This window comes from Ornithorhynchus anatinus, chromosome 4 (assembly GCF_004115215.2).
Source record: "Ornithorhynchus anatinus isolate Pmale09 chromosome 4, mOrnAna1.pri.v4, whole genome shotgun sequence".
NCBI lineage: Eukaryota > Metazoa > Chordata > Mammalia > Monotremata > Ornithorhynchidae > Ornithorhynchus > Ornithorhynchus anatinus.
This window is the reverse complement of record NC_041731.1, coordinates 62128734-62156220: the sequence shown is the minus strand read 5'-3', so window position 1 is coordinate 62156220 and position 27487 is coordinate 62128734. Positions and strand designations below refer to the sequence as shown.

Genomic DNA, 27487 nt, shown 5'->3' with positions numbered 1-27487 from the left:
CGTTTAGTACAGTGCTCTGCACACAGTAAGCCTTCAATAAATATGACTGACTGATTTATACATTCTATAGCTCTCACAGGACCTCAGAAGACTTGACGCCTTTAGTGTCCAGCTCCCTCACATTTCTCAAGGCTGCTGCCCTAAGTAACCTCCTTCGCCTTTTATTCTTCTCTTTCTCTCCCTGTGAGTAGCTTTAGTGTTCCCCTCTCATGACTCGCTTTATAGCAAAGTTTCCATCACTGGGATAATAGCAAGCAAAGGGGGTCACGCCCCTCCACCCCACTCCATAAAATTCTAAGCAGATACAGGAACCAGGTATAGGTTTGCCTCCCATTCTGGTCACATCCAAAAAGCCTCGCCATCCACCCAGCCCTTCCCAACAAACTCTGACCCAGTTCCACCAACTTGTGTTCCAAAGCCTCGTCCTGCCTTGCCTTAGAGGGTGCCCATGGCTGGAAGACATGGCTTCGAGCTCCCTTTATTTTTCTTTTAAATGGTATTTAAGTGCTTATTATGTGCCAGGCACTGTACTAAGCACTGGGGTAGATATAACCCAATTGAACACAGTCCCTGTCCCCACATGGGGCTCACAGTCCTAATCCCCATTTTTCAAATGAGGTAACTGAGGCCCAGAGAAGTGAAGTGACTCGCCCAAGGTCACAGCAGAAAGGTGGCGGAGTTGAAATTAGAACCCAGGTCCTTCTGACTCCCAGGCCGGTACTCTATCCACTAGGCCATGCTGCTTCTCCCCCTACAGTTAATACTACAACAAACAATAAGCAGAGGCAGGAATTCACAACTCCAACTACAGCTCTACATTTGGCTGTTAAACCATGCTCCTTTTTTCTGCATCTTTCCTGAGCTTTGGAAAAGGCACAGCTGCCAGATGACCAAGTTGAGTCCTCTGGTTCTGTGACTGCAAGGAAGGCAATTTTTTGGAATTAAGAGATCTAGCAAGCAAAGAGCAATTGGAGAAAACACTCAAATGATAATAATAATAAAAATAATTACGGTATTTGTTAAGCACTTAGTACATTCCAGGCACTGTACTAAGCACTGGGGTGGATACAGGCAAATCAGGTTGGACACAGTCCCTGTTCCACGTGGGGCTCATGGTCTCAGTCCCCATTTTACAGATGAGGCACAGAGAAGTGACTTGCCCAAGGTCACACGGCAGGCAACTGACGGAGTCAGGATTAGAACCCATGACCTTCTGACTCCCAGGCCCATACACTAGCTGCTTCTTAAATTTATGATTATACAATAAGAAGTGTGAAGCTGAGGCGATACAAGAATTAAAGCCCAATGAGCTGTTTCTGTGGAATTGATGGGTGTGAAAACCAAGCAGTCTCCAATGTGCTGTCTCAAGGAAGTACTTAAAGGTCTGAGGCTTTAGAAAGAACCGTACTGCAAATGACCAAAAATGCAAGAAGCCACATATGGATGCATACTCTGGCAAGTAAAAACTTCTCTGCGCCTCAGTTACCTCACCTGTAAAATGGAGATTGAACCTGAGAGTCCCATGTGGGACAGGGACTGTCTCCAACCTGACTGGACTTGTATCTATCCAGCGCTTAGTACAGTGCCTGGCACATGGTAAGCACTTCAATATCATAAAAACAAAAGCGCAAAACTAAATGTGAAAATCCTAAGAACTGAATATAAGATATATTTCACTAGAATTTATAAGACTCTCAATGTTCAACGTCATCATATATGACTCTGATAAGTTTATAAACTGCGGGGAAAAATGTGTGGTATGTTTGAGGGATCTGAAGAACAGTTGAACCTATTTGCACGGTCTGATTAAATGCACATTTTGGGATATAATAAAAGCGCGTTAAAAGGAGATAAAGGGAACCCCAAATTGAATTAGTGAAAAGAATGAATTATAGAAACATTTTTCAAATCGGCAGCTCCGCTACTGTATTGTGGGTCTGTACTTTCCTGTGTGATTGTGTGTGCTAAATTTAGGCTAGATTTCCAGACATCTGCCCTAGGCTAACACTCATTCTCGCTCTCAAAATCTGCCTGGAGCAGCTGGAGAGCCAGGAAATGGTCTGTGTCTCCTCCTGCACTGGCTCCTGTGCTGTCTTTACTGTCTCCGGTAGCTTTATGCTTAATTCATGCCAGCTTAATTACACTGCAGAATCTTTTACTTCAGAACCTTCTTACCTGTGACAAGAAGGAGTAAGCAAGGAGAGGAAAATGTCTGTGTTAAAATAACTTCAATTCCAGACTGGTGGGATGTGAATTAAGGAGATTTTTCTCTGTGTGAAATAACATACCCCTAGGTTCAAACCACATGCCAATCAATTAATCAATCACATTTATTGAGCGTTTACTATGTGCAGAGCACTGTACTAAGCAATCGAGAGACTATAACATCCTATCAGACGCTTCCCTACCCATAATGAATTTACCGTCTAGTGGGGGAGACAGACATTATTACTATGAATAATTTGTCTCATTTAAAAATCTTAGATGCTTCTTAGATGACCATTTCGCTCTTTTAAACAATTCCGTATTGGAGGAGGGACACGAATTCCATGCTGCTGCTGCTGCAGTTATTACATGAGAAAGATTTTTAAAAAAATCATAAACACAATTCATTCTTATGAATGCCCTCCAAATAATTACCAGGCCAGTTACTTCTATCCTATGAAGTACATTAAAAGAAAAATCAGTAAGAGCAACATTTTAAAATAATTATCTGGCATAAAATATAACTATGGCTAGTCAGGGACTATGTCTGCTTCTCCGTAAAGCAGTATGGCATGCAGCATTGTGTACATTTAGTAGCTTTCGAAATACTATTGTTAGGGGAAGGATATAACGGCTGTAGCATATTTAAGACATTTATTTGACTTTTTCTTTACAAATGGAAAAAGCATACCAATAGTGCCTTCTGTCTCAAACAGTATCAAGATGGCATTCTATTTTTAAATTTTAATAACAATGTTTCCTTGAAACCATAAAAGGGATCCTGGCCTACATTTAGCCAAAAAAACAAAGGGCTGTTTTAGATTTGATATCTAATGGGGAGACTCCCTTCCTCCTCCCCCAACAAATTCCCTTTACTCTGAAACCTTGGCCTTTTAAGTTTGAACTTAGGCTAAAATTTTTTCACCGTCCCTCTTGCTGGTCCTTCTCCACCCCTACACCTGCATTCCCCACTCTGCTGAACTCTTCAAACCCCTCTTTCCCCGCACTACCCTCCACAGCTGCAAGAGTCAACTGTGACTGTCCTGGGCTGTACCAGCTTCTCCGCTGTCTGTTTTTGGAGTTTACAAGCTACACTGTTCTTGGGAGAAGGGAGATGCCTAAATCCAACCTGTAGAAGCTAAGCTCCAGGGTGGAAAGGATGTAAAGTTAAGAGTGTTAAAATCTAAATGACAAAGACAATGATGACAGTAATAATTATGGCATTTGTTAAGTGCTTACTATGTGCAAATCACTGTTCTAAGCCCTGGGGAGGATACAAGGTGATCAGGTTGTCCCACATGAGGCTCACAGTTTTAATCCCCATTTTACAGATGAGGTAACTGAGGCACAGAGAAGTTAAGTGACTTGCCCAAAGTCACAGAGCTGACAAGCAGCTGAACCTGAATTTGAACCCATGACTTCTGACTCCCAAGTCTGTGCTCTTACCAATGAACCACGCTGCTTCTCTTTTTGAAGGGAGAGGCAATAGAAAGGGAGATATGTGTGTCTGGCTGTCTGTCTGGCTGTCTCCCTCTCTCCAGGTATATATCTCAGAGAGGAGTTAGGGGAGACAGAGAAGGAACTAGAATATGCTGACAGTAACAAAAGGAACTGGAATATGCTGACAGTAACAAAAAAGCAACAGAGACTTCAAGTGAGTCTGATGAATCTATTCATGTAAATGATTTGATACATATTTTATACTTATCACATCTTCATCTTCCATAACATTAGACTGTAAGGCCGTCAAAGGGCAGGGACTGTCTCTGTTACCGATTTATAATAATAATAATAATAATAATAATGTTGGTATTTGTTAAGCGCTTACTATGTGCCGAGCACTGTTCTAAGCGCTGGGGTAGACATAGGGGAATCAGGTTGTCCCACATGGGGCTCACAGTCTTAATCCCCATTTTACAGATGAGGGAACTGAGGCACAGAGAAGTTAAGTGACTTGCCCACAGTCACACAGCCAAGTGGCAGAGCTGGGATTCGAACTCATGAGCCCTGACTCCAAAGTCCGTGCTCTTTCCACCAAGCCACGCAGCTTATACATTCCCAGCGCTTAGTACAGTGCTCTGCATATAGTAAGCGCTCAATAAATACTATTGAATGAATGAATGAATTAATTTCCAGAATCTACCCCTCCTTCTCCATCCAACTGGCCACCATTCTGGCCGAGGCACTTGTCATATCTTGGCTTGACAAATGCATCAACCTCCATGCTGACTTCCCTGCCTCCAACCTTTTCCCTTTCCAGTCCAACCAATACTTCATATTTATTAAGCATTTACTGTGTTCAAAGCACTGTACTAAGCATTTGGGAGAATACAATATGAGTTGACAAACTAGTTCCCTACCCACAAGGAACTTAAAGCCTAGTCCATCATTCACTCTGCTACCCAGATCATTGCTTTTTTCATTGCTTTTCTACACACTTCTCCCCACAACTCAAAACCTTCTAATGGCTGCCCATCCCTCCCTACATCAAGCAGAAACTCTTAAACATTGACTTTAAGGCACTCAAACAGCTCTCTCCTTCCTACTTATGTACTCTCTTCTCCCAGCTGCTACTCTTCATTCCTCTGACGTTTATGTATTCCGCGTATCTTGTTCTTGTCTGTCCCACACCGACCTCTTGCTCACAACCGCCCTAACTCGAATTCCCTCCCCCTTTAACTCTGGCACACCTCCTTTCTCCTCATCTTCAAGACCCTTACAAAATGGTGCCTCCTCCCTGCTCTACATCTCCTAACACCTATTTCGGTACTTTCTAAGCACTTAAATACTCGTAACTCCTAGTAGATCTTATGTGCATATCTTGACACTCTATAACTTCCTCCTACATGGAACTGATTTTAGTGTCTATCTCCCCGACTACATTGCAAGCTCCTTTAAAGCAGGGATAACATCTTTGGTCCTAATGTACTCCCCCAAGTGCTCAGACACCGTCAGTGGAGACAATTGACATTTTAATTAATATTCATTCCTATGAAATAACAGAAAGACTCAGATGCATTAATTAAAAATTCTTCTGAAGGATTTAAGTGAAATATTTTTCCACTCAAAGTCACAGATTTTATTGAATGGTCTTAATTTTGAGTTGACTTGGTTTTACAATAAAAGGGTGACAAGAGATGATTGTGCTTTTCAACCGCAGGATTTAAGACTACAGTATATTTCACAATATACCAGACGGTACTTGGCTCAAGCCCCTTAAGAAAAGTAGCATTTACTTAACTAATTGAAGATGGTATAATCTGTTTGTTTCTTGGGTCTCTAGTGCAACTGAAGTGTTAGCAAGGACTCGCTTGGGTCTACATTTTGGATATAGCAGCTGAATTACCAGAGCTTCTCTGGATGGACCACATAATATTATTAATAATTAGGATAATGGAATAATAGTGATGATAATGCATTTTTCCAAGTGTTTATTATGTGCCAGGCACTATACTAAGTGCTGGGGTGGGCACAAGCAAATCAGGTTGGACACAGTCCCTGTACCACATTTTTCAGATGAGGTAACAGACACAGAGAAGTGAAGTGATTTGCCCAAGGTCATACGGCAGACAAGTGACAGAATCAGGAATAGAACCTAGATCCTTCTGACTCTCAAGCCTGTGCTCTAACCACTAGGCCATGCTGCTTCTCGAGTACCACCTTGAGTGGTACTTTCAAAATAATGAGTAAAATGAAAACATATTATAAAGAACTGTTCAGAAGAAAAAGGGGAAGTTGATACCAGAAACAGTGTTGATTAAAATATATATTAAATGCACCATCTAGTTTTAGGATGCAGATAATATTTTACACAGTAATCACTGGGAGAGCTTGTAAGTCTTGTAATTCACTTTCTACTAAAACTTTAGCATGTCATTTTTATATCATGACATCTGCACACAGCATGAAGAAGACATCTGGCATTTATGATGCTACATTCTTAAGTGGCACATTTCTAAAACTGGAAGATGAGAAAATATTGTCTCTTAAAAGGGGAAAAATGCTCCACAGGATGGCTGAGAGATACCACAGTAATACAGTGTTGAGTTTCAGCCAAATAGAAGGGCAAGGGAAGATAGGATCTAACTCTGAGGGAGGAAGAAGGATTCCTTTAACTTTACATACCACCCAGTATGTTCAGTACTTTCCTGGAGTCAAGTTCCTTATCTCTAATTCATAATCAGTCTTAACTGACTAGTTCCTTAGATGAAATTGACCTACTATCCAAATACATAAAAACAATCAGAAACTAATGATCTTTGTTTCAAAAGCTGAAATTCAATGAATACGTAATAGGCAGAAATCTGTTCACTTTTAAAAGACGAAGTTCCCCCCCCACATGCTCCTTTTATGACTTTGTAGCCCTTTCCACTTTATGGAGTTCATGATACAGCTATATAATAATGTTGGTATTTGTTAAGCGCTTCACTGTTCTAAGCGCTGGGGTAGATATAGGGTAATCAGGTTGTCCCACGTGAGGTTCACAGTCTTAATCCCCATTTTACAGATGAGGTAACTGAGGCACAGAGAGGTGAAATGACTTGCCCACAGTCATCCAGCTGACAAGGGGCAGAGGCGGGATTTGACCGATGACCTCTGCCTCCCAAGCCCATGCTCTTTCCACTGAGCGCTGCTTCTCTATATGACAGTGCATGGGATGGGCCTGATAATAAATAGGAAAAAGGAGCTTGTCTAGGTCATTTCAGATGTGCAAATTTCCCAATCGGCTTCTAAGCAAAATGCTCACTTACCATCGGTCACTCAGATGTACCACATGAGCTCATGGCTGTGTAGGGTGTGATGACCTGTCTCCAGAGTACATTCATTCTGTTACGTATTAAGATAGGCAGGCACCTGAAACTAAAATGCCATAACATTGCTGAAATCTGCCCTTGTCTCCCTATCCAAATTGCTACCATGCTGATCCAAGCACTTATCGTATCCCGCCTTGACTACTGCATCTGACAGTGGTGCCAATATGGAATCAATATTTGGACCAAACTGAATATAATAACAATTACAACACTTATAATTATATATATAATTATTGTTATTATTAATATGGTATTTTTTAAGCCCTTATTTGCCAAGCACTATTCTAGAGGAGCAGTGTGGCTCAGTGGAAAGAGCCCGGACTTTGGAGTCAGAGGTCATGAGTTCGAATCCCAGCTCTGCCACCTGTCAGCTGTGTGACTGTGGGCAAGTCACTTAACTTCTCTGTGCCTCAGTTACCTCATCTGTAAAATGGGGATTAAGACTGTGAGCCCCACGTGGGACATCGTGATTCCCCTGTGTCTACCCCAGCGCTTAGAACAGTGCTCGGCACATAGTAAGCGCTTAACAAATACCAACATTATTATTATTATTATTAATATGGTATTTTTTTAAGCCCTTATTATTTGCCAAGCACTATTCTAAGTACTGGATAAATGCAAGTTAATCAGGTCAGAATCAGTCTCTGTTCCACATAGGACACTGAGTCTACATAGGAGGGAGAGCAGGCATTGAATCCCCACTTTGCAGATGAGGAAATTGAGACACAGAGGAGTTAAGTGACTTGCCCAAAACCACTGAGCAGGCAAGTGATGGAGTCGGGATTAGAATCTGACTCCCATACCCGTGCTCCTTCCACTAGGCCACATGAACCAAAGACGCCACTGACTTGTACTGCAGTTGTATCATGGCTTTCTGTTAATACTTCCAATCAATTAAGACTGAAGCAAAGAAATTCTGGAATATAATCTGATCATTATCTTCAAAGCCAAGATTGTCACCTCCCAACTTCTAAGTGGATAGAGCAAGGGCCTGGGTTCTAGTCCCAGCTCTGCAATTTGTCTGCTGAGTGACCTTGGGTAAGTCACTTCACTTCTCTGTGCCTCAGTTAACTCATCTGGAAAATGGGGAATTGAGATGGTGAGCCCCACAAGGGACAGGGACTGTGTCCAACCTGATTACCTTGTACTTATCTCATTGCTTAGAACAGTGCCTGGCACATAGCACTTAATACCATAAAAAATTTTCATTAGGTTGAACATGAATGGGCAACAGTGGGATACCCCAACACTAGCCCTACAGTAAGATGAAATGGCCTGTCACCAGCTCTAGACTGTAAGATCACTGTGGGCAGGGAACATGTCTGCTTGTTGTTGTATTGTACTTTCCCAAGCCCTTAGATAGTGCTCTGCACATTAAGCACTCAGTAAATATGATTGGATGAATGAACAAACAGGGAGAATTGAAGAAATGCTTTAACAACCAAATGAAGCAAAATGGTGTGGCTTTGCAGTGGAGAGTGGGGAGAAAACAGCTAAAGGCAGAGCATCTTGATGAACGGCAATCAAATAGTGTGAATTTCTTAGAGAGGAAGCTTTGGGTATGCCCACAGTTGTGCACGCATTGATAAAACATCACTTTGTTATTAATGTCATCTTCAAATCTGAGGAACAACTTATTTGGATTATAGCTCATTATACTATTTGGTACCAAATATTTAAGTTATGACTGATATTCAGGGGCAGATAATTCTGCTTTTAGATTACATACATTCTATTTGGTGGCGGGGGCAAATTTTGGGTAGTTGAATGAAAGTACCTATTAAAGAAGTACCTTTACCCTTGAAAAAGTAAAGAAGAGGTTGTTGGCTTAATAATGAGGTTTCTTTTTAATCAGGAACTACAAGCTCCTTGAGGGCAGTGAACACGTCTACCAACTCTGTTGAACTGTACTTTCCCAAGTGCTTAGGACAGTGCTTTGCAAACAGTAAGTATTCAATAGATACCACTCATTAATTATAGCCTCTAAAAGCATTCCAACAGAGACCTACCCCAGTTGTGCTGCACTGGTTACATCTAAGGGGATTCCCAAAGAATGAGTCATGGAAGTCTAGTAATAATAATAATGTTGATATTTGTTAAGTGCTTACTATGTGCAGAGCACTGTTCTAAGCACTGGGGTAGACACAGGGGAATCAGGTTGTCCCACGTGGGGCTCACAGTCTTAATCTCCATTTTACAGATGAGGTAACTGAGGCACAGAGAAGTGAAGTGACTTGCCCACAGTCACACAGCTGACAAGTGGCAGAGCCGGGATTCAAACCCATGACCTCTGACTCCAAAGCCCGTGCTCTTTCCACTGAGCCACGCTGCTTCTCTGAAACCAGGTAGTAGCGGGTTGTACTTCAACTGCTACATTACAACTAGGATCATGCCTGTGAATACTAGATATTCTTCTATATGATACCTCACTTCCTCACTAGAGGAGCAGCATGGTGTAGTGGATAGAGCACAGGCCTGGGAGTCAGGAGGTTGGGTGTTCTAATGTCGGCTCTGCCATTAATGTGCTGTGGGACTTTGGACAAGTCCCTTCACTTCCCTGTATCTCAGTTACCTCATCTGTAAAATGACGATTGAAACTGAGTCCCATGTGGGACAGGGATGGTGACCAACCCAATTTGCTTGTATCCACCCCCATGCTTAGTACAGTGCCTGGCACATAGTTAAGCTCCTAACATATACTGTACGTATCTATAATTATTACAAAAAGGAAAGACTGCCACAAGAACTCTTTTTACAGGACCTGGAAAATGAGATACTATTTACTCAATATTTTGCAATTAACCTGTTATATAGTCCCACTAACAAATGGCTAACATAAGCCTAACCGATGTATTTCAACCTAAACTCACTGAACCTGAATTTACCTGCTGCTGTTGGAGGTTTTGAGGTTCTTCATCAATAGAGTCCTTCTGACATAATCTTACATGTTTATCTCTAGAAGATAAGTGGGGAGGCACTTGCAAAGCTTTTTGAAGCCCCTTATGTAGTTTCCCAACCAGATCCACAGCAGCCCTATCTGTGGTTGGTTTTTCATAAAGATGTATTTTAGCAGACCCTTGGAATTCACTACTTTACTATGACTTTCAGTGTTTCCATTATAAACCCGTTTCATAGGCATTTTAACTTTTTAACTCTGTTATTAAAATATCACTCAAGTACAAAAGCTTGGCACTTGATTTATCAATCTAAAAGCGATCTTTTTAATCCCAATTATCCAAATTAACCTCCTCCCCTCCCCGAATACACCACTCACACTTGTGTTTTTAACTAATTTGAGGAAAGTTTATAAAAGCTACATGGGCATTAAAAATGCACTGAGACACAAAAGGTTAATAAACATATGGAACCTGCAAGTCCCAGATATTAACTCGCTAGAGCAGGATGTGTAAGCAGCATAGTGTGGGTGAAGCAGCACTGTGTAACAGATAAAGCATGGGCCTGGGAGTCAGAAGGTCATGAATTCTAATCTCACTGCCACTTCTCTGCTGTGTGGCTTGGGCAAGTCACTTCACTTCTCTGTGCACCACAGTTACCTCATCTGTAAAATGGGGATTAACACTGTGAGCCCCACATGGGACAGGGACTGTGTCCAACCCGATTTACTTGTATCCACCCCAGCGCTTAGTACAGTGCCTGGCACATAGTAAGCACTTAACAAAAACCACTACTAGTGAAATATTACTGCTAGAGTCTATCTTTCAACACGATCCCAGTTAAGAACTACAGGTTTCCGAACTGGATGGAAAAGAGGCAAGATTGGTTCTTCTGACCTACTAGCTCAATAACAAGAAGCCTGACCTTCCCAGGCCTCATAATAATAATGATGATGATGTTACTGGTTAAACGCTTACTATTTTCCAGGCACTGCTCTAAGCACTGGGATAGATACAAGCAAATCGAGTGGGACACAGACCCTGTCCCATGTGGGGCTCACTGTCTCAATTCCATTTTACGGAGGAGGTAACTGAGGCCCAGTGAAGTGAAGTGACTTGCCCACGGTCACACAGCACACAGGTGGCGGAGCCGGGATTAGAACTCCTGACCTTTTGACTATCAGGACCATGCTCTGTTACGCCATGCAGCTTGCTTTACACCTAGAAGCCCTGCCCCCTTTGCACCCGCACGCAAATAAAAAGTTGGTGTGAATCACTGAAACAAGAACCGTGACCCTAGACTCCTTCCTGAGGGAAGTGGAAAATGTTCTGTGGGAGAAGAAATTTACGTACCTAGCTACCTACGCTTACTGGCTGTGGACAAGAAGCCTTTGCCTAGCTCGTTTCCCTGAGGCTGCTTTAATGTAGCGGTCTGCTTAGGCAGAACGAAACTATAAATGCAATATACAAGCACTCAGTCAAGCAGCCTTCAACCTCAATTAACTTGGTTCAAACGGCATAGACTTACTTCTACATTGCCTGCCTAAGGCTGTAGGAAAATGGGAAAGAGTGGGGTTGGGACGGAGGCAGGTGCAAGGCCTTACAAACCCATTTTTATGATGATGGTTTCCCTCAGGCACAGACACTAGCTTCTTTTTTAGCTAGTGGGAGTGAAGTACATTGAGTTTTGCAGGGTGAAAAGCCTTTTTAAATAACATACTATGGCTAAGTTTTCAGGTGGAATTCCAGGAAAGTAAAAAATAAGCTCAAGCAAAAAGCCTCAGATATGGAAGACTGAAAGAAGAGGCTTGGCCTGAGAAGTGGCATGGCTTAGTGGAAAAAGAACATGAGCCTGGGAGTCAGAAGATCTGGATTCTAATCCTGACTCTGTCAACTGCTTGCTGTGTGACCCTGGGCAAGTCACTTAACTTCTCTTTAATTCAGTTTCCTCAACTGTACAATGGAGATTAAATATCTCTTCTCCTTCCCACTTAGACTGTGACCCCATGTGGGATGAGGACTTTGTTCAACCTAATTTGTTCAACCTCAGTGCTTAGAAGAGTGCTGTTGCATAAAAAGTGCTTAACAAATACCAACTAAAAAGAAAAAAAAAGTGTTTACATGTGTATAGCACTTTTTAATTTCAAATATTCAAATTTAACAGACAATATGTAAATAGTGTTAGCTCTCCAATCCAGCACTACTATTTCTTTTAGTTTTATCCAAATTACTTTGTGTTCTCAAATGCCTTAAATAAGGAATACTAAAGAGGAATGCTTTGATAACCTTTCCTAAATCACAATTAAAAATGCTTCTCTTGGGTGACACAGTAAGGAAATAAATGGTAAATGAGAAAAACACATTTTGGTTAGTGTATGGTCTGTGAATCAATTAGATCTTGAAATGAAGGAAGTTAAGTGTTATACTAAGATGATCTAAATAAATAATTTAATGAAATTGAAGAAAGGAAAAGTGATCACAGGCAAACACAAAGACTGAAAAAATTTAACAAAAATTTGTATCAACATAATTTCCAACATTCCATTCAAAATATATCTGGGAAATCAACAACAACAACAAAAAACATTAATGCTAGCACAAAGTATAAAGCTACTTTGCCATTTGCAGGATAAAACTTCACCGTGGAAACACTACCACCATGTAAAACACCAAAGCGTGACTCTGATGATGCGTGCTAGAAATAATCTTGCACATGGCAGACATCAGTTCAGGTTCTTTCAGTTCTCAGCACATCAATTCCACAGATCATAAAATAAACCCAGATGCAACAAAAGTGGTTGCCAAGTGAAAAAATAAAAATGGGACCATTATTAGCCTATGTATATGATATTAAACTAAAACAACAAGAAAATACACATACAAGCTCCTCTGTGCAATGGATACAACTAGAAAAAGTGCTAAAACAAATTCTGTAATGTCTGATCTAAATAGTGAGAAAACTACAGTGCTTATTGGATGAAAAACACTCTGAAGAAAATAGCCTTTTTCATGATCTTCAGCTATGGAAAAATCCACATGAATTTTTTAAAGTGACAAAATTACTTGAGCCATTTTGTATTTCACAACTAACTGCAGCTCTTAAGAGAGATCCTGGAAGTGCTTCACGTATCCTGGGGGATTAATCATGGTCTTTGTTGAGGGCTCACTGGATGCAATGTGCTCTACTAAGCTCCTGGGAAGATATGATAGAAGTAAGAGACAACCTCCCTATTAGAGGTAATTAGAATTTACCTTCCTAATGGGGTGATCTGAAAAAGATACCTATCACCCAGAGAATCATTTGAGCCTTTCTATGGCTGATCCGCAAATTCTGTCAGAGATGGTTCTAGAAATGTAGTTCTCAAAGATAACTTCTGGAATTGGACATGGGAGTAATGCATTTCAGCACTGACCTTACACCTCAAGAGCTTGTAGCAGCTGAAAATTCTCATTATACATTTTATTTCCCGTGTAAGTGTCATTTTGGTTTGAGGATGATGCTACCAGTGGAGACATCTTATCTATGTACAGAAAAATGCATGGCCAAGACTAATGCATGGCCCAAAATCCTTCCCAATCCCTTTTGGCTCTGCAGCATTTGCTATTTGCAGTACTCGGGCTTGGCTGTGATTCTTCCTGCTCTCAAAATGATCTCTGGGACCTCCCCCAAAAGTCGGCTTTAAAAGATTCACTCCCCGCTTGTTTGCCTTATGCCAAGCCACTCCTTCAGCGGCTGTCACCTCTGTTATCTCCCAGAAGTCCGGCATTACATCACCTTTGAAGATGTGCCCCACTCTCTCTTTCAAAGGATTCTGCTGTTTATAGTACCTCCGCTTCAGCGCATTCCACAGAAAATATCTGGCCAATGTTTCTCATATGTCCTGCTGAGTTTGTACATCATTTTAAGCTTGTTACGGGCAGGGGACGTGTCTGCTAATTCTGTAGAGTTGTACTCTCCCAAGAGTTTAATACAGTGAGTGTTCTGAGGATAGTAACTGCTCAGGAAATACCACTGATTGATTTTAAAGATGTCAGACTGACTTGCAATTTGATGCTAAGTGATTTGTGCTGTGTGTGTGATCCTTGTAAACATTTGGCTTTTGTTCTATTTTCCCAAGTGTACAGCTCTCAGTCAGAACTCAGAAAATACCAGTGCTGTACCAGACTGTGAGCTTATTGTGGGCAGGGAACATGACTACCAACTCTGTTCTAGCGTGGCTTAATGGAAAGCGCACAGGCTTGGGAGTCAGAGGTGGTGTATTCTAATCCTGGTTCTGCCACTTGTCAGCTGTGTGACTTGGGGCCAGTCACTTAACTTCTCTGGGCCTCAGTTACCCCATCTGTAAAATGGGGATGAAGACTGTAAGTCCCACATGGGACAACCTGGTTACCTTGTATCTTCCCCAGTGCTTAGAATAGTGTTTGGCACACAGTAAGCGCTTAGCAAATACCATTATTATTATTATTGCACATTCCCAAGCACTTAGTACAGTGCTCTGCACACAGTAAGTGCTCAATAAATATGAGTGATTGCTGTTACTACTAACAACTAGCAGAGTTGTTAGTAGCAACAATGTTAGTAGCAAGGAGAAGCAGCATTGTTTCATTGTTAGTAGCAGTGAGAAGCAGCGTGGCTCAGTGAAAAGAGCACAGGCTTGGGAGCCAGAGGTCACTGGTTCGAATCCCTGCTCTGCCACTTGTCCGCTGGGTGACTGTGGGCAAGTCACTTAACTTCTCTGTGCTTCAGTTAATCTGTAAAATGGGGATGAAGACTGTGAGCTCCACGTGGCACAACCTGATTGCCCTGTATCTACCCCAGTGCTTAGAACAGTGCTCTGCACATAGTAAGCGCTTAACAAATACCAACATCATTATTATTATTAACTACCCTGGGATCATCCAGTTTGCTTTGCAGCTTGAGGGGGTATTGACACCCGACTCTGGTGATATCTGAAAGGAACTGCTGGAATTCAGATTTCCACTTCACTACGAATCTGCTAATTGTTCTCTAGTCTACTGTCCAGGCAGAGGAAAACAAGGAGAGCTATCTGCTCTCTGGCATCAGTGAAATCTTTAGCTTTGTATAAGAATTCCTGGATGCAGGTGGACAGGTAATCTAGCTCTTTGTCAAGCTTACCCCTATGAAAGAATGGCAATGCTTTCTGAGCTTTGGCCCATTTTATAGAATTGTAAGTGAGAGGTGGACAGTCTCCAAAGCGAATGGTCCCCCAGCTACGGACCTAAAATGCATTACTCCTAGAGGAAATAATAATAATAATTATTATTATTATGGTACTTCTTAAGTGCTTACCATGTGCCAGGCACTGATCTAAGTGCTGGGGTATATTTACTCCTAGAGGAAATAATAATAATAATAATGGTACTTCCTCAGAGCTTACTATGTGCCAGGCACTGATCTAAGTGCTGGGGTAGATACAAGATGATGGGATTGGACACATAGATTCCCATTTTACAGATGAGAGAACTGAGGCATAGAGAAGTTAAGCACTTGCCCAAGGTCACACAGCAGACAAGTGGTAGAGTCAGGATTAGAACTCACGACCTCCTGACTCCCAGGCCCGTGCTCCACCCCTTAGGCCACGATTGCTCAGAAAACTGTCCTTTAAGAGGTGAGGTTTGGGCTCAGGTTTCTGTGGAACAGCAAAGCAAGCTTGACTGTAACCGGCTCCCACTTTGTTCTACACCAAGGCTCCCTTGTGTAGGAAGTGAATATGACAATCACCACACTGAGGCAACAGATTCAATCCCATCTGCCAAGATAAAGAACTGTACCTCGGCCCAAGCTCACTTTCCTTAAATACGGAAATGGCAATAGCAATGAAAACAGCTGGGAATTAAGGTTGATTTCATCTAAAAGCCAAGCATCAACCTCAGGGAAAATGTGCTTCCTAAATAGATGCATGATCTTTGTTATTCAAAAAAGCAGGGCTCTTTACCTAGTGTGCCCCAGGGTAGGTACTATCTGAAAGGTTTATTTTTTTTCTACTCCAGTGCTCAGCACGGAGCAGGTGTGTAATAATAATAATAATAATAATGTTGGTATTTGTTAAGCGCTTACTATGTGCCGAACACTGTTCTAAGCGCTGGGGTAGACATAAGGGAATCAGGTTGTCCCACGTGGGGCTCACAGTCTTAATCCCCATTTTTTACAGATGAGGGAACTGAGGCACAGAGAAGTTAAGTGACTTGCCCACAGTCACACAGCCGACAAGTGGCAGAGCTGGGATTCGAACTCATGAGCTCTGACTCCAAAGCCCGTGCTCTTTCCACTGAGCCACGCTGCTTCTAATAATAATAATATTAATAATAATAATGTTGGTATTTGTTAAGCGCTTACTATGTACCAAGCACTGTTCTAAGCGCTGGGGTAGACACAGGGTAATCAGTTGGTCCCTCGAGAGGCTCACAGTCTTCATCCCCATTTGATAGGTGAGGTAACAGGCACCGAGAAGTTAAGTGACTTGCCCAAAGTCACACAGCTGACTTTGTAATATAAACCAAGTGCTTAGCACAGTGCTCCAGTACACAGGAAGCACTCTCTAAATTCCACCAATTGATAATCAATCAATACTCTGGTTAGGGGCATCCAGGGCACATATCCTCCAAGAGGCCTTCCCTGACTAAGCCCTCCTTTCCTCTTCTTCCACTCCCTTCTGACTTGCTCCCTGTATGCATCCCCCTTCTCCGTCCCACAGCACGTGTCCATATATGTAATTCATATATATTAATGTCTGTCTCTCCCTCTAGACTATAAGCTCATTGTGGGAGGGAATGTGCCCGTCTATTGCTATATTGCACTCTCCCAAGCTCTCAGTATGGTGTACTGCACACAGTAAGTGCTCAATAAATACAACTGACTGACCCACTCAAGGGGAAGGTGAGGAGTTTAGCATGTGAAAGTTAGCATGTGAAAGCTTTACCCAGCCCTCTTTCCCTTCTTCCAGTAACGTTCCCTTGTTGGATGTATGTTCTCAGCTAGTTCTGTGTCTAATGTGCTATGCTAAAGAGGCCTTCAATAACAATAATAATAATTGTGGTATTTGTTAAGCGCTTACTTCGTGCCAGGCACTGTTCTCCGCACTGGAATAGATACATGCTAATCAGGTTGGACACAATCCATGTCCCACATGGGGCTCACGGTCTTAATCCCCATTTTACAGATGAGGTAACTGAGGCCTAGAGAACTGAAGTGACTTGCCCAAGGTCACACAGTAGACAAGTGGCAGAGCCAGGACTAGAAACCAGGACCCTGTGACTCCCAGGCCCAGGCTCTATCTGCGAGGCCACATCTGGAGAGGGATCCACTGAGCCTGGGGCATGGTTAGCTATTAAGTGCTTCTGAGGCCTCAAAATCAGCTTCCAGGTCAGTTACATCTCACCTCTGGATGGCCTAACCTAACACATGGATGCACATCAACATTTTAAAAGACAATCAAAAACACATGTACCTCTACAATATCTAGTAATACACACTAAATTAATTACCTTACACAGTATATGGACTGTTAGCTGGTTATGGGCAGGGAATGTGCCTGCCAACTCTGTTGAAGTATACTCTCCCAACTCTTGTTATAGTGGTCTGCACATAGTAAGTGCTCATATACCATTGATGATAATATTTACACTAACATTCTCTTTGAAGAGAATGCTGACAGTGAGAGCCTCTCCATGCATGAATGGAAGGAAACATCTCTGGGTGACCTCGATTCCCTTCCACACACTGTACATGTAAAGGTACATGTAAAGGTGATATGTGCCTTGCCACGCTGGCATTTACATGAAGCAAATGCCTTAGTGCAACTATTTTTTGGTAAAATGAAAAAACGAACACCCAGATTGCACAATCGTGGATTTTCTCTTAAAAAACCTAATTCATATCCCTCACTATTAAAAAAATGAATGATACATCTCATTCTTAGGCTACTAGCTTGTTGACAGAAGATAAAAATGTATCCTTCCTAGTTCCCAGTCACCAAAGGGAATGCTTAGCACGGATTCCCAGGGGAAAATGGGTCAAAGGGCAATTATACTCCCGATCTAAAAGTAACCCAGAATATGGCACTTCATGGAAGAAGAAAAAGCAGGTCAGTAAATGGGGGAGGTAAAGTCACTACAAAACTTACTAATGGGCTCAATGCAATATACAGGTGGGAAAGAATGCACATTATGATGTTCTGTAAGCAGTCCCCAGTAACCTATAATTATCATAATACTAGTGTGAGGTACACAGGGATAGGATTTATCACTACTGACTCGATGAAAATGAGAGGCACGATGTAGTGGCCCAACTTACCTCAAGTGACACAGCATGGGTCTAGATTAACAAATCACCTCAATAACTGAGGCCTTAAAGAGCACTTTGACTTAAATTGTCTTGAGCTTCCACACCAAAAACCTTCATGCATTTGAGTTATCTACATAATGCCAGCTGGCTGGCCGGCTGGCTAACCTCAGTGTTTCAGTATTAACAGTGTTTAGTTAGTAACCCTGAAAGGCAACACAGCCGATCGAACCTCTTGCTGGAGGTGGGTCAAAGGAACAACAAGTAATAGTAATAATAATAACAGTGGAATTTGTTATTATTATTATTAGCAACAATGACCATAATAATATGTGCCAGGCACTGTATTAAGCACTGGGGTGGATTCAAGTAAATGGATCAGGTACAGTTGGATGCAGCACGGTGTAGAGCACGGGCCTGGAAGTCAGAAGGTCAGGGGTTCTAATTCCACCTCTGCCACATGACTGCTGAGGGACCTTGGGTAAGTCATTTCATTTCTCTGTGCCTCAGTTACCTCATCTGTAAAATGGGGATTGAGACAGTGAGCTCCAAGTGGGGCAGGGACTGTGTCCAACCTGATTTGTTTGTATCCGCCCCAGTGCTTAGTACAGTGCGTGGCATATAGTAAGCACTAAAATACCATAATTATTATTAAGTTCCAGACTGATGACAGAAGGACCATCCGGGTCTTTTTTTAATATACTAAGCACTGGGGTAATTACAAGGTAATCAGTTTGGACCCAATCCACATCCCACATGGGGCTCACAGTCTTAAAGCTCACAGTCTTAAACCCCAAGTTTTACAGAAGAGGTAACTTGGGCACAGAGACCTTGACTCGCCCAAGGTCACACATCAGACAGTAGTGAGCCAGAATTAGAACCCAGGTCCTTCTGACTCGCAGGCCCCATGCTCTATCCACTAAGCACTAGGGTACCTACACGATAACCATATCCCATATGGGGCTTACAGTTTAAGTAGGAGGGAGGAGAGGTATTGAATTCGCATTTTGCATGTGAGGGAACTGAGGCACTAATAAGTGACTTGCTCATGGTCACACAGGATTGAGTGGCAGAGCCAGAGTTAGAAACCAGGTCTTCGGACTTCCTGGCCCACGCTCTTCCCACTAGGTCATATTGCTTCCCAAGGAAAAAGAGTTTGAAGTACATTTCCCAAAAGGCAAAGAGACTCGCTCCCTGTATGGTATATTACCATATGTATATGGTATGTTCTTGTCTGTCTGTCTCCCCCGATTAGACTGTAAGCCCACCAAACGGCAGGGACTGTCTCTATCTGTTGTCGACTTGTTCATTCCAAGCGCTTAGTACAGTGCTCTGCACATACTAAGCGCTCAATATATACTATTGAATGAATGAATGAATGAATATTATATCCCCCGGTCAGCAAAGAGGCATTTCCCAGATGGAGACAAATGGGCAGAAGCTTTTAATAGGGGTGGCAGAGGGACTCTTCCTACCTCTTCTCTCCTTTGCTGGCCATTCTACAGCTGGAATCTGCTCTGGAAACATGTCACCACCTTTCTCCTTGCTAATGCTTTGTGGAAAAGTTAGAACAAGCCATAAGGATGGAGATTGGTGGTTTGTGAATTGAATCTTTTAGCTTTCCCAGTGAATTTCAACCTTTCTCTGAGTACATTAGTGCTTCTAAATATTATGCCCGGGAATTCCTTCTCAGCTTGTTTGGCGAACCTGGGTTTACGACCTTCCAAAAGATTACACAGGGTTTCAAACAAAACACTGGTCAGATCCCTTCACACTCCAATTCTTTGGGATGGTATTGGGCCGGGGTAGGGATTTTTATACTCATCCAAATCTAACAATTTCAAGAACAAGGGTTTCAAATGTCTAGCAGATTTCTCTTTCTACTAAACCACTCTGCTTCTCCACTGGTAACCATGAACAGCTTCAGGATGCTGGAAACTACCCTCGGCAAACATAACAGTTCATAGTAAGGACTTAATCAGAAGAAAAAGATCCTCTTCCGCATTCCAGCTGGAGCCAGACAATCTTGTTTTATCCCTCCTTAAGCTCACTGTTACTTTGTTGATTCTCTTTCACCCTCTTTATGCAGAGCAAAAGGAAAAATTGAACAAATACAACACCAGCACTTCACTCACTGCTCTTGGAGGAGAACCCAGATGCTCATTTTCAGCCTGAGGTACTTAAAGGCAATTCAAAAGAAGCTTACAATAGAAATGCTGACACGACTTTAAACTTGTGATCATTATAGTGTAACGGTAGTAGGAATAGCAGTTTTCCAAGGCAAAACATAAGCTACAATTACAAATTTATTTCATGCTTATAATGGAATGCAGAAGCAATACCCAAACAGGCTGGACAATGCTGAAGATTGTATCTGCAATTGCTTTTTTTCGGTATGAAATTCTAGTAGATAGAAAAAGCTTTTCAACTGTTTCCTACCTGCTGGCCATATTCCACTCAAGCGCGGGATTTTGCGAATTTCTTTCACTCTCTGTCAGCACTCCTCCTTTTCCACTTTCTTTCTCCGGTTTCAACTGATCCCACTGAGCAGTACCAATATTGATAGACTGGAGATCTACTTGATATTGTCTGTCCTCAACTTCCGAACCAGGATCTCGGAGAATCCCCAAGTTCAAAGCTCTCCTGTAAAGACAAAAAAAAAAAGACATCAAACCAAATTTTCTCCTAAAGAAATAATTATGGCTGTAGATAAGCAAAGCATCATGGCTGAGTGGAAAGATCACGGGCTTAGGAGTCAGAGGACGTATGTTCTAATCCCTGCTCTACCACCTGTCTGCTATGTGGTCCTGGGCAAGTCACTTAACTTCTCTGTGCCTCAGTTACCTCATCTGTAAAATGGGATTAAAAGTGGGAGCCCCACATGGGACAACCTGATTACCCTGTATCTACCCCAGGACTTAGAACAGTGCTTGGCACATAGTAAGCACTTAGCAAATGCCACAATTATTATTTTCAGTGCTTAGAACAGTGCTTGGCACATAGTAAATGCTTAACAAAGACCATTTAAAAAAATTATTTATTGAGCCATCAGTCTAAGAGTAGTAGAATTGGCATTCACTGAGCTCCTAAGTGAATTCAACATTCTCTTTAAAACATTTGGGTAAAATGCAGCTGAAAACACTTCTTCAAAAAAGAGCTGATAGTCTAATGTGGGGGATGGATATACATTTTCAAATGATGATGATGCTGATGATATTTGTTAAGCACTTATTATGTGCCAAGCACTGTTCTAAGCACTGGGGTAGATACAAGGTAATCAGATTGTCCCATGTGAGGCTCACAATCTTAGTCCCCATTTTACAGATGAGGTAACTGAGGCACAGAGAAGTGAAGTGACTTGCCCAAAGTCGCACAGATTTCAAGTGGCAGAGCCGGGATTAGAACCCACAACCTCTGACTCCCAAGCTTGGGCTCTTTCCACTAAGCCACGCTACTTCAAATGCTAGAAGCAGTAGGAAGAACAAGGATTTTGTATGAATTAAAATGAATAATTCCAGGATGAAATATCAGAATAATTCAAAATACAAGTGAATATTCCCAAGCACTTAGTAGAGTTCTTTGCATACAGTAAGTGCTCGATAAATACGACTGAATACATGACTATTCATATACTCATAAGTGCTGAGGTTGGGTATAAATACATAAGCATTACGAGTGTCTGTTGGGGTGGCCTGACTTGAGGTATCAGGAATTAATTGGGAACCTTTCCGAGTGGAGTGGGATTTTAGGAGGGTTTTCTTTGTGGAGAGAGTAGAGGTCATGAGGATTGGTGCCGGAGGAAGAAATCTAGCTGGGAAATAGCATGATCATGAGCTTAAGAGGGATGAACAATGTGAGTTTGGGAGTATAAGGTAGAGTCAATATTAAAGAGGGAAAACAGAAATACTTAAGAAGTGTGGAGAGCTTTGCAGCCTACATAAGACGTCTGTGCTTGATAGTGCTGAAATAGGCAGCCACTGGCAGTTTTGGAACACTGGAGAGATATATAATAATTATGTATTTGTTAAGTGCTTACTATATAATAATTATTATTATGGTATTTGTTTAGGGCTTACTATGTGCAGAGCACTGTTAGTCAGTGAGCCCAAGTGGGGCTCACATTTTTTAATCCCCATTTTTACAGATGAGGTAACTGAGGCACAGAGACGTTAAGTGACTTGCCCAAGGTCACACAGCAGACAAGTGGCAGAGTCGGGATTAGAACCCACGACCTCTGACTCCCAAGACCATGCTCTTTCCACTAAGCCACGTGCCAAGCTCTGTTCTAAGCACTGGGGTAGACACAAGGTAATCAGCTTGTCTCATTTGGGACTCACAGTCCTAATGCTCATTTTACAGATGAGTAACTGAGGCTCAGAGAAGTTAAGTGAATTGCCCAAGGTCAAACAGTAGACGAGTGGCAGATCCGGGATGAAAACTCAGGTCCTCTGACTCCCAAGCCCATGTTGTTGCCACTAGACCATGGATTATCTAGACTACTGAGTGGAGTATGGACTGATGAGGGGAGAGACCAATGAGGAGGCTGTCACAGTAGTCGGAATGTGATATGTCAAGTGTCGTACCCAGGGTGGGAGCTAGGGAGGAAAGGAAAGGGTGGATCCGGGAAATCCTTTGGAGGATGAATTGGTAGGATTCAGCAGCTGAATGAATGTAAGATCCAGAAGACGGTGAGGTGTGGGGATTGGCATCATGGCTGTGGGCCTGTGGAACAGGGGGGTGGTTGTGTTGTTACCATTAGAAATGGATATGTTGGGAGGGAAGGAGGGTTTTGAAGGAAAGATGGTAAAATTAGTTTTAGACAGGTTGACTGTAAGGCGCTAATGAGCCAGTGGAATGGAGCTGTCCTAGCGACAGGAGGAAATGTGAGATTGCTTATGGTGAGAGAGGATGAGGATAGAGATATCATTCTCGGTCTCCTTCGCTGGAGCCTCCTCCCCCTCCCATCCTTTAACTGTTGGAGTTTCTCAAGGGTCAGTTCTTGGCCCTCTTCTGTTCTCCATTTACACTCACTCCCTCGGTGAACTCATCCGCTCTCATGGCTTTGACTACCATCTCTACGCAGATGACACGCAGATCTACATCTCCGCCCCTGTCCTCTCCCCCTCCCTTCGGGCTCGCATCTCCTCCTGCCTCCGGGACGTCTCCACCTGGATGTCGGCCTGCCACCTAAAACTCAACTTGAGCGAGACTGAGCTCCTCGTCTTCCCTCCCAAACCCGGTCCTCTCCCAGACTTCTCTATCACCGTGGATGGCACGACCATCCTTCCCGTCTCTCAGGCCCGCAATCTCGGTGTCATCCTTGACTCGTCTCTCTCGTTCACCCCACACATCCTATCCGTTACCAAGACCTGCCGGTTTCACCTCTACAATAGCGCCAAGATCCGCCCTTTCCTCTCCACCCAAACGGCTACCTTACTGTTACGGGCTCTCGTTATATCCCGGCTAGACTACTGTGTCAGCCTTCTCTCTGACCTCCCGTCCTCCTCTCTCGCCCCGCTCCGGTCTATTCTTCACTCCGCTGCCCGGCTCATCTTCCTGCAGAAACGATCTGGGCATGTCACTCCCCTTCTTAAACAACACCAGTGGTTGCCTATCGACCTCCGCTCCAAACAAAAACTCCTCACTTTAGGCTTCAAGGCTCTCCATCACCTTGCCCCTTCCTACCTCTCCTCCCTTCTCTCTTTCTACCGCCCACCCCGCAGGCTCCGTTCCTCCGCCGCCCACCTCCTCACCGTCCCTCGGTCTCGCCTATCCCGCTGTCGACCCCTGGGTCACGTCCTCCCGCGGTCCCGGAACGCCCTCCCTCCTCACCTCCGCCAAACTGATTCTCTTTCCCTCTTCAAAACCCTACTTAAAAATCACCTCCTCCAAGAGGCCTTCCCAGACTGAGCTCCTCTTCCCCCTCTACTCCCTCTGCCATCCCCCCTTTACCTCTCCGCAGCTAAAGCCTCATTTTCCCCTTTTCCCTCTGCTCCTCCACCTCTCCCTTCCCATCCCCACAGCACCGTACTCGTCCGCTCAACTGTATATATTTTCGTTACCCTATTTATTTGGTTAATGAATTGTACATCGCCTTGATTCTATTTAGTTGCCATCGGTTTTTACGAGATGTTCTTCCCCTCGACTCTGTTTATTGCCATTGTTCTTGTCTGTCCGTCTCCCCCAATTAGACTGTAAGCCCGTCAAATGGCAGGGACTGTCTCTATCTGTTGCCGACTTGTTCATCCCAAGCGCTTAGTACAGTGCTCTGCACATAGTAAGCGCTCAATAAATACTATTGAATGAATGAATGAAGATATATTTGGGAGTCACCCTCATACAGGTGGCAGTTAATGCTGTACAAGTAAATGTTCAGCACTGCAATCCCCTCAGCACTGGGCTCATTTGTACATATTTTTATTACCCTATTTATTTTGTTAATGAGATGTACATCCCCTTGATTCTATTTATTGTTATTGTTTTTGTCTGTCTCCCTCGATTAGACTGTAAGCCCGTCAATGGGCAGGGATTGTCTCTATCTGTTGCCGAATTGTCCATTCCAAGCGCTTAGTACAGTGCTCTGCACATAGTAAGTGCTCAATAAATACTATTGAATGAATGAATAAATAAATGTGATCCCCGAGAGAATGAGGGTAAATCGAGAGGCTTTTGACATCCAGAAAGAGCATGAGCCTGGGAGTCTGAGGAGCAGGATTCGAATCCCAGTTCTGTCACTTGACTGCTGTGTGACCTGGGGAAAGTCGCTTTAATCAATCAATTGTATTTATTGACCACTTGCTATGTGCAAAGCACTCTGCTAAGCACTTGGGATAGTACAATACAACAGAATTAGATGACGTTCCCTGCCCGTAATGAGTTTAGAGACTGTAGTTTTCTATGTCTCAGTTTCATCATCTGTAAAATGGGATTAAGATTGTGAGCCCCATGTGGGATAGGGAATGTATCCATTCTATTTTATAATTAATGATGGCATTTGTTAAACTTTAACTATGTGCAAAGCACTGTTAGCTAACCCAGCACTCAGTACAGTGTCTGAAACACTATTATTATTATTATTAAAAGAACCTTGTGGTACTCCTACAGTTAGGGAGTGGTGAGGAGGAGACAGTGAATAAAACTGTTGATTGGAGAAAGGTAGGAGAACGCATAGATACGCATAGTTTAAATTTCATCTGAACCATCTATAGTACTTGACTACTCGATATAGTTTCTTTAATTCATTCAATAGTATTTATTGAGCACTTACTATGTGCAGTACTTACTATGTGTTAGGCACTGTTCTAAGACCTGGAGCAGACACAAGCTAATCATGTTGGACACTGTCCATGTCCCATATGGGGCTCACAGTATTAATCCCCATTTTACAGATGGGGTCACTGATGCACAGAGAAATTAAGTAATAATGTTGGTATTTGTTAAGCGCTTACTATGTGCAGAGCACTGTTCTAAGCGCTGGGAGAGATACAGGGTAATCAGGTCATCCTACGTGAGGCTCACAGTTAATCCCCATTTTACAGATGAGGTAACTGAGGCACAGAGAAGTTAAGTGACTCGCCCACAGTCGCACAGCTGACAAGTGGCAGAGCTGGGAGTCGAACTCATGACCTCTGACTCCGAAGCCCAGGCTCTTTCCACTGAGCCACGCTGCTTCCCCATTAAGTGATTTGCCCAAAGTCCCACAGCAGACAAATGGCGGAGCCGGGATTAGGACCCAGGTCCTTCTGATTCCCAAACCCGTGCTCTATCCACTAAGCCACAGCATTTTATACAGTATAGAAATTATTTAATACACCTTTATATTTCACCTATAGGCTAACTGCATCCATTGTTTAGGAGAAGAAGACATGATTAATTTTTTCGTGGATGGAAAGGTTGCCTACCAGTTAAAACCATGAATTATTCCAAATGAGAATGAGTACAACTAACCGTTTTTCCTTATGCCAAACACTTACTCGCTTAGCTAAGTTGACTATCTAAAGAGTAACAGATTTTGAGGCTTAAACTGCAAATACAGAGAATTCCATAATCAGATGTGCAGGTAATTGTTTTCATTCTAATGAGAAAAATCTATTTGGAAAATGAATTAAAATAGGCAAATAACAAGGGTTCTCAGTTGAAGGTCTAAAAATAATTATATGATGGATAACTGTACTTGTATTTCTCTTAAACCACTGATTTTCAAGTGTATTGGTTGTATAGTCTACATGACCCTGGTGATTATTGCATCTTAAAGATGAAAAGAGTTCTGGGGGCCTGGGAACATTTTGTTACACTGAAATTTTGGGGTTTTTTTTTAAACAAATCAATTCACTGTTAAAACTCTTGTTGATTTCATTTTGAGGTTAGAGGGGCCAAAAACTGAGAAAGGGTAAGCAAAATTTTACCTGTCTCACTCAACCCAGGAAATCCTTCTGTTTCTAGCATGCTACTGATGCTCATTGTGGTTCAAGTAAACACAATGCTTACTGCACCCATCTTTCATCAGAGAGGTTGTTTTTTATTGTCTTAATTTTGAAAATGTTGGTATTGTCAAGATCCTTTTAACAAGGGTTAAAAGAATACCTATTCTCCCTCCTACTTGGATTGTGAGCCTCATGTGGGCCAGGGACTGTGTCCAACCTTTTAAACTTGTAGCCACCTCAGCATTTAGAAGAGTATTTGATATATAAAAGCGCCTAAAAATATCATTAAAAAACAGAAACCAAAACCATCAGTGTGACAATCTGTTGTCAGCCACAACACTTAATGCCCACCTTAATTTCTAAACCTCCCTCCTTCCACGTGTCTAGATACACAAACCCATCTTGCCAGGCACCAACCTGAGGAATGACAGGCTCCAGTTTCTAATGTTCCTGGCTATCAACCCATTCTTTCCTCTGCATTTCTCCTATGTTTATCAACTGATTCTATCAGACCAGTCTCTTTTTCTCCTTGCCTCGTCACACTCCAGATTTGAAGGTTTGGACCAAAGGGCACTAGACCTTAGAAAAGCAACGTGGCTTAGTGGAAAGAGCCCGGGGTTGGGAATCAGAGGTCATGGGTTCTAATCCTGGCTCCACCATTTGTCAGCTGTGTGTCTTTGGGCCAGTCACTTCATCTCTCTGTGCCCCAGTTACCTCATCTGGAAAATGGGGACTAAGACTGTGAGCCCCACATGGGATAACCTGATTACCTTGCCCCGCCCCCCAGTACGTAGAACCGTGCTTGGCACATAGTAAGTGCCTACCAAATGCCATCATTATTATGAGACT

At 42.7% G+C, this 27487-nt stretch overlaps 1 protein-coding gene across 1 annotated transcript in view; it reads right to left on the bottom strand.

Moving 5' to 3' along the window:
• VPS13B (vacuolar protein sorting 13 homolog B) overlaps positions 1 to 27487 on the bottom strand; it is a 932812-nt gene that overhangs the window by 314224 nt on the left and 591101 nt on the right. Inside the window, 1 exon segment of the mRNA XM_029063425.2 lies at positions 20655 to 20858. Within this exon segment, the coding sequence (XP_028919258.1) occupies positions 20655 to 20858 (204 nt within the window).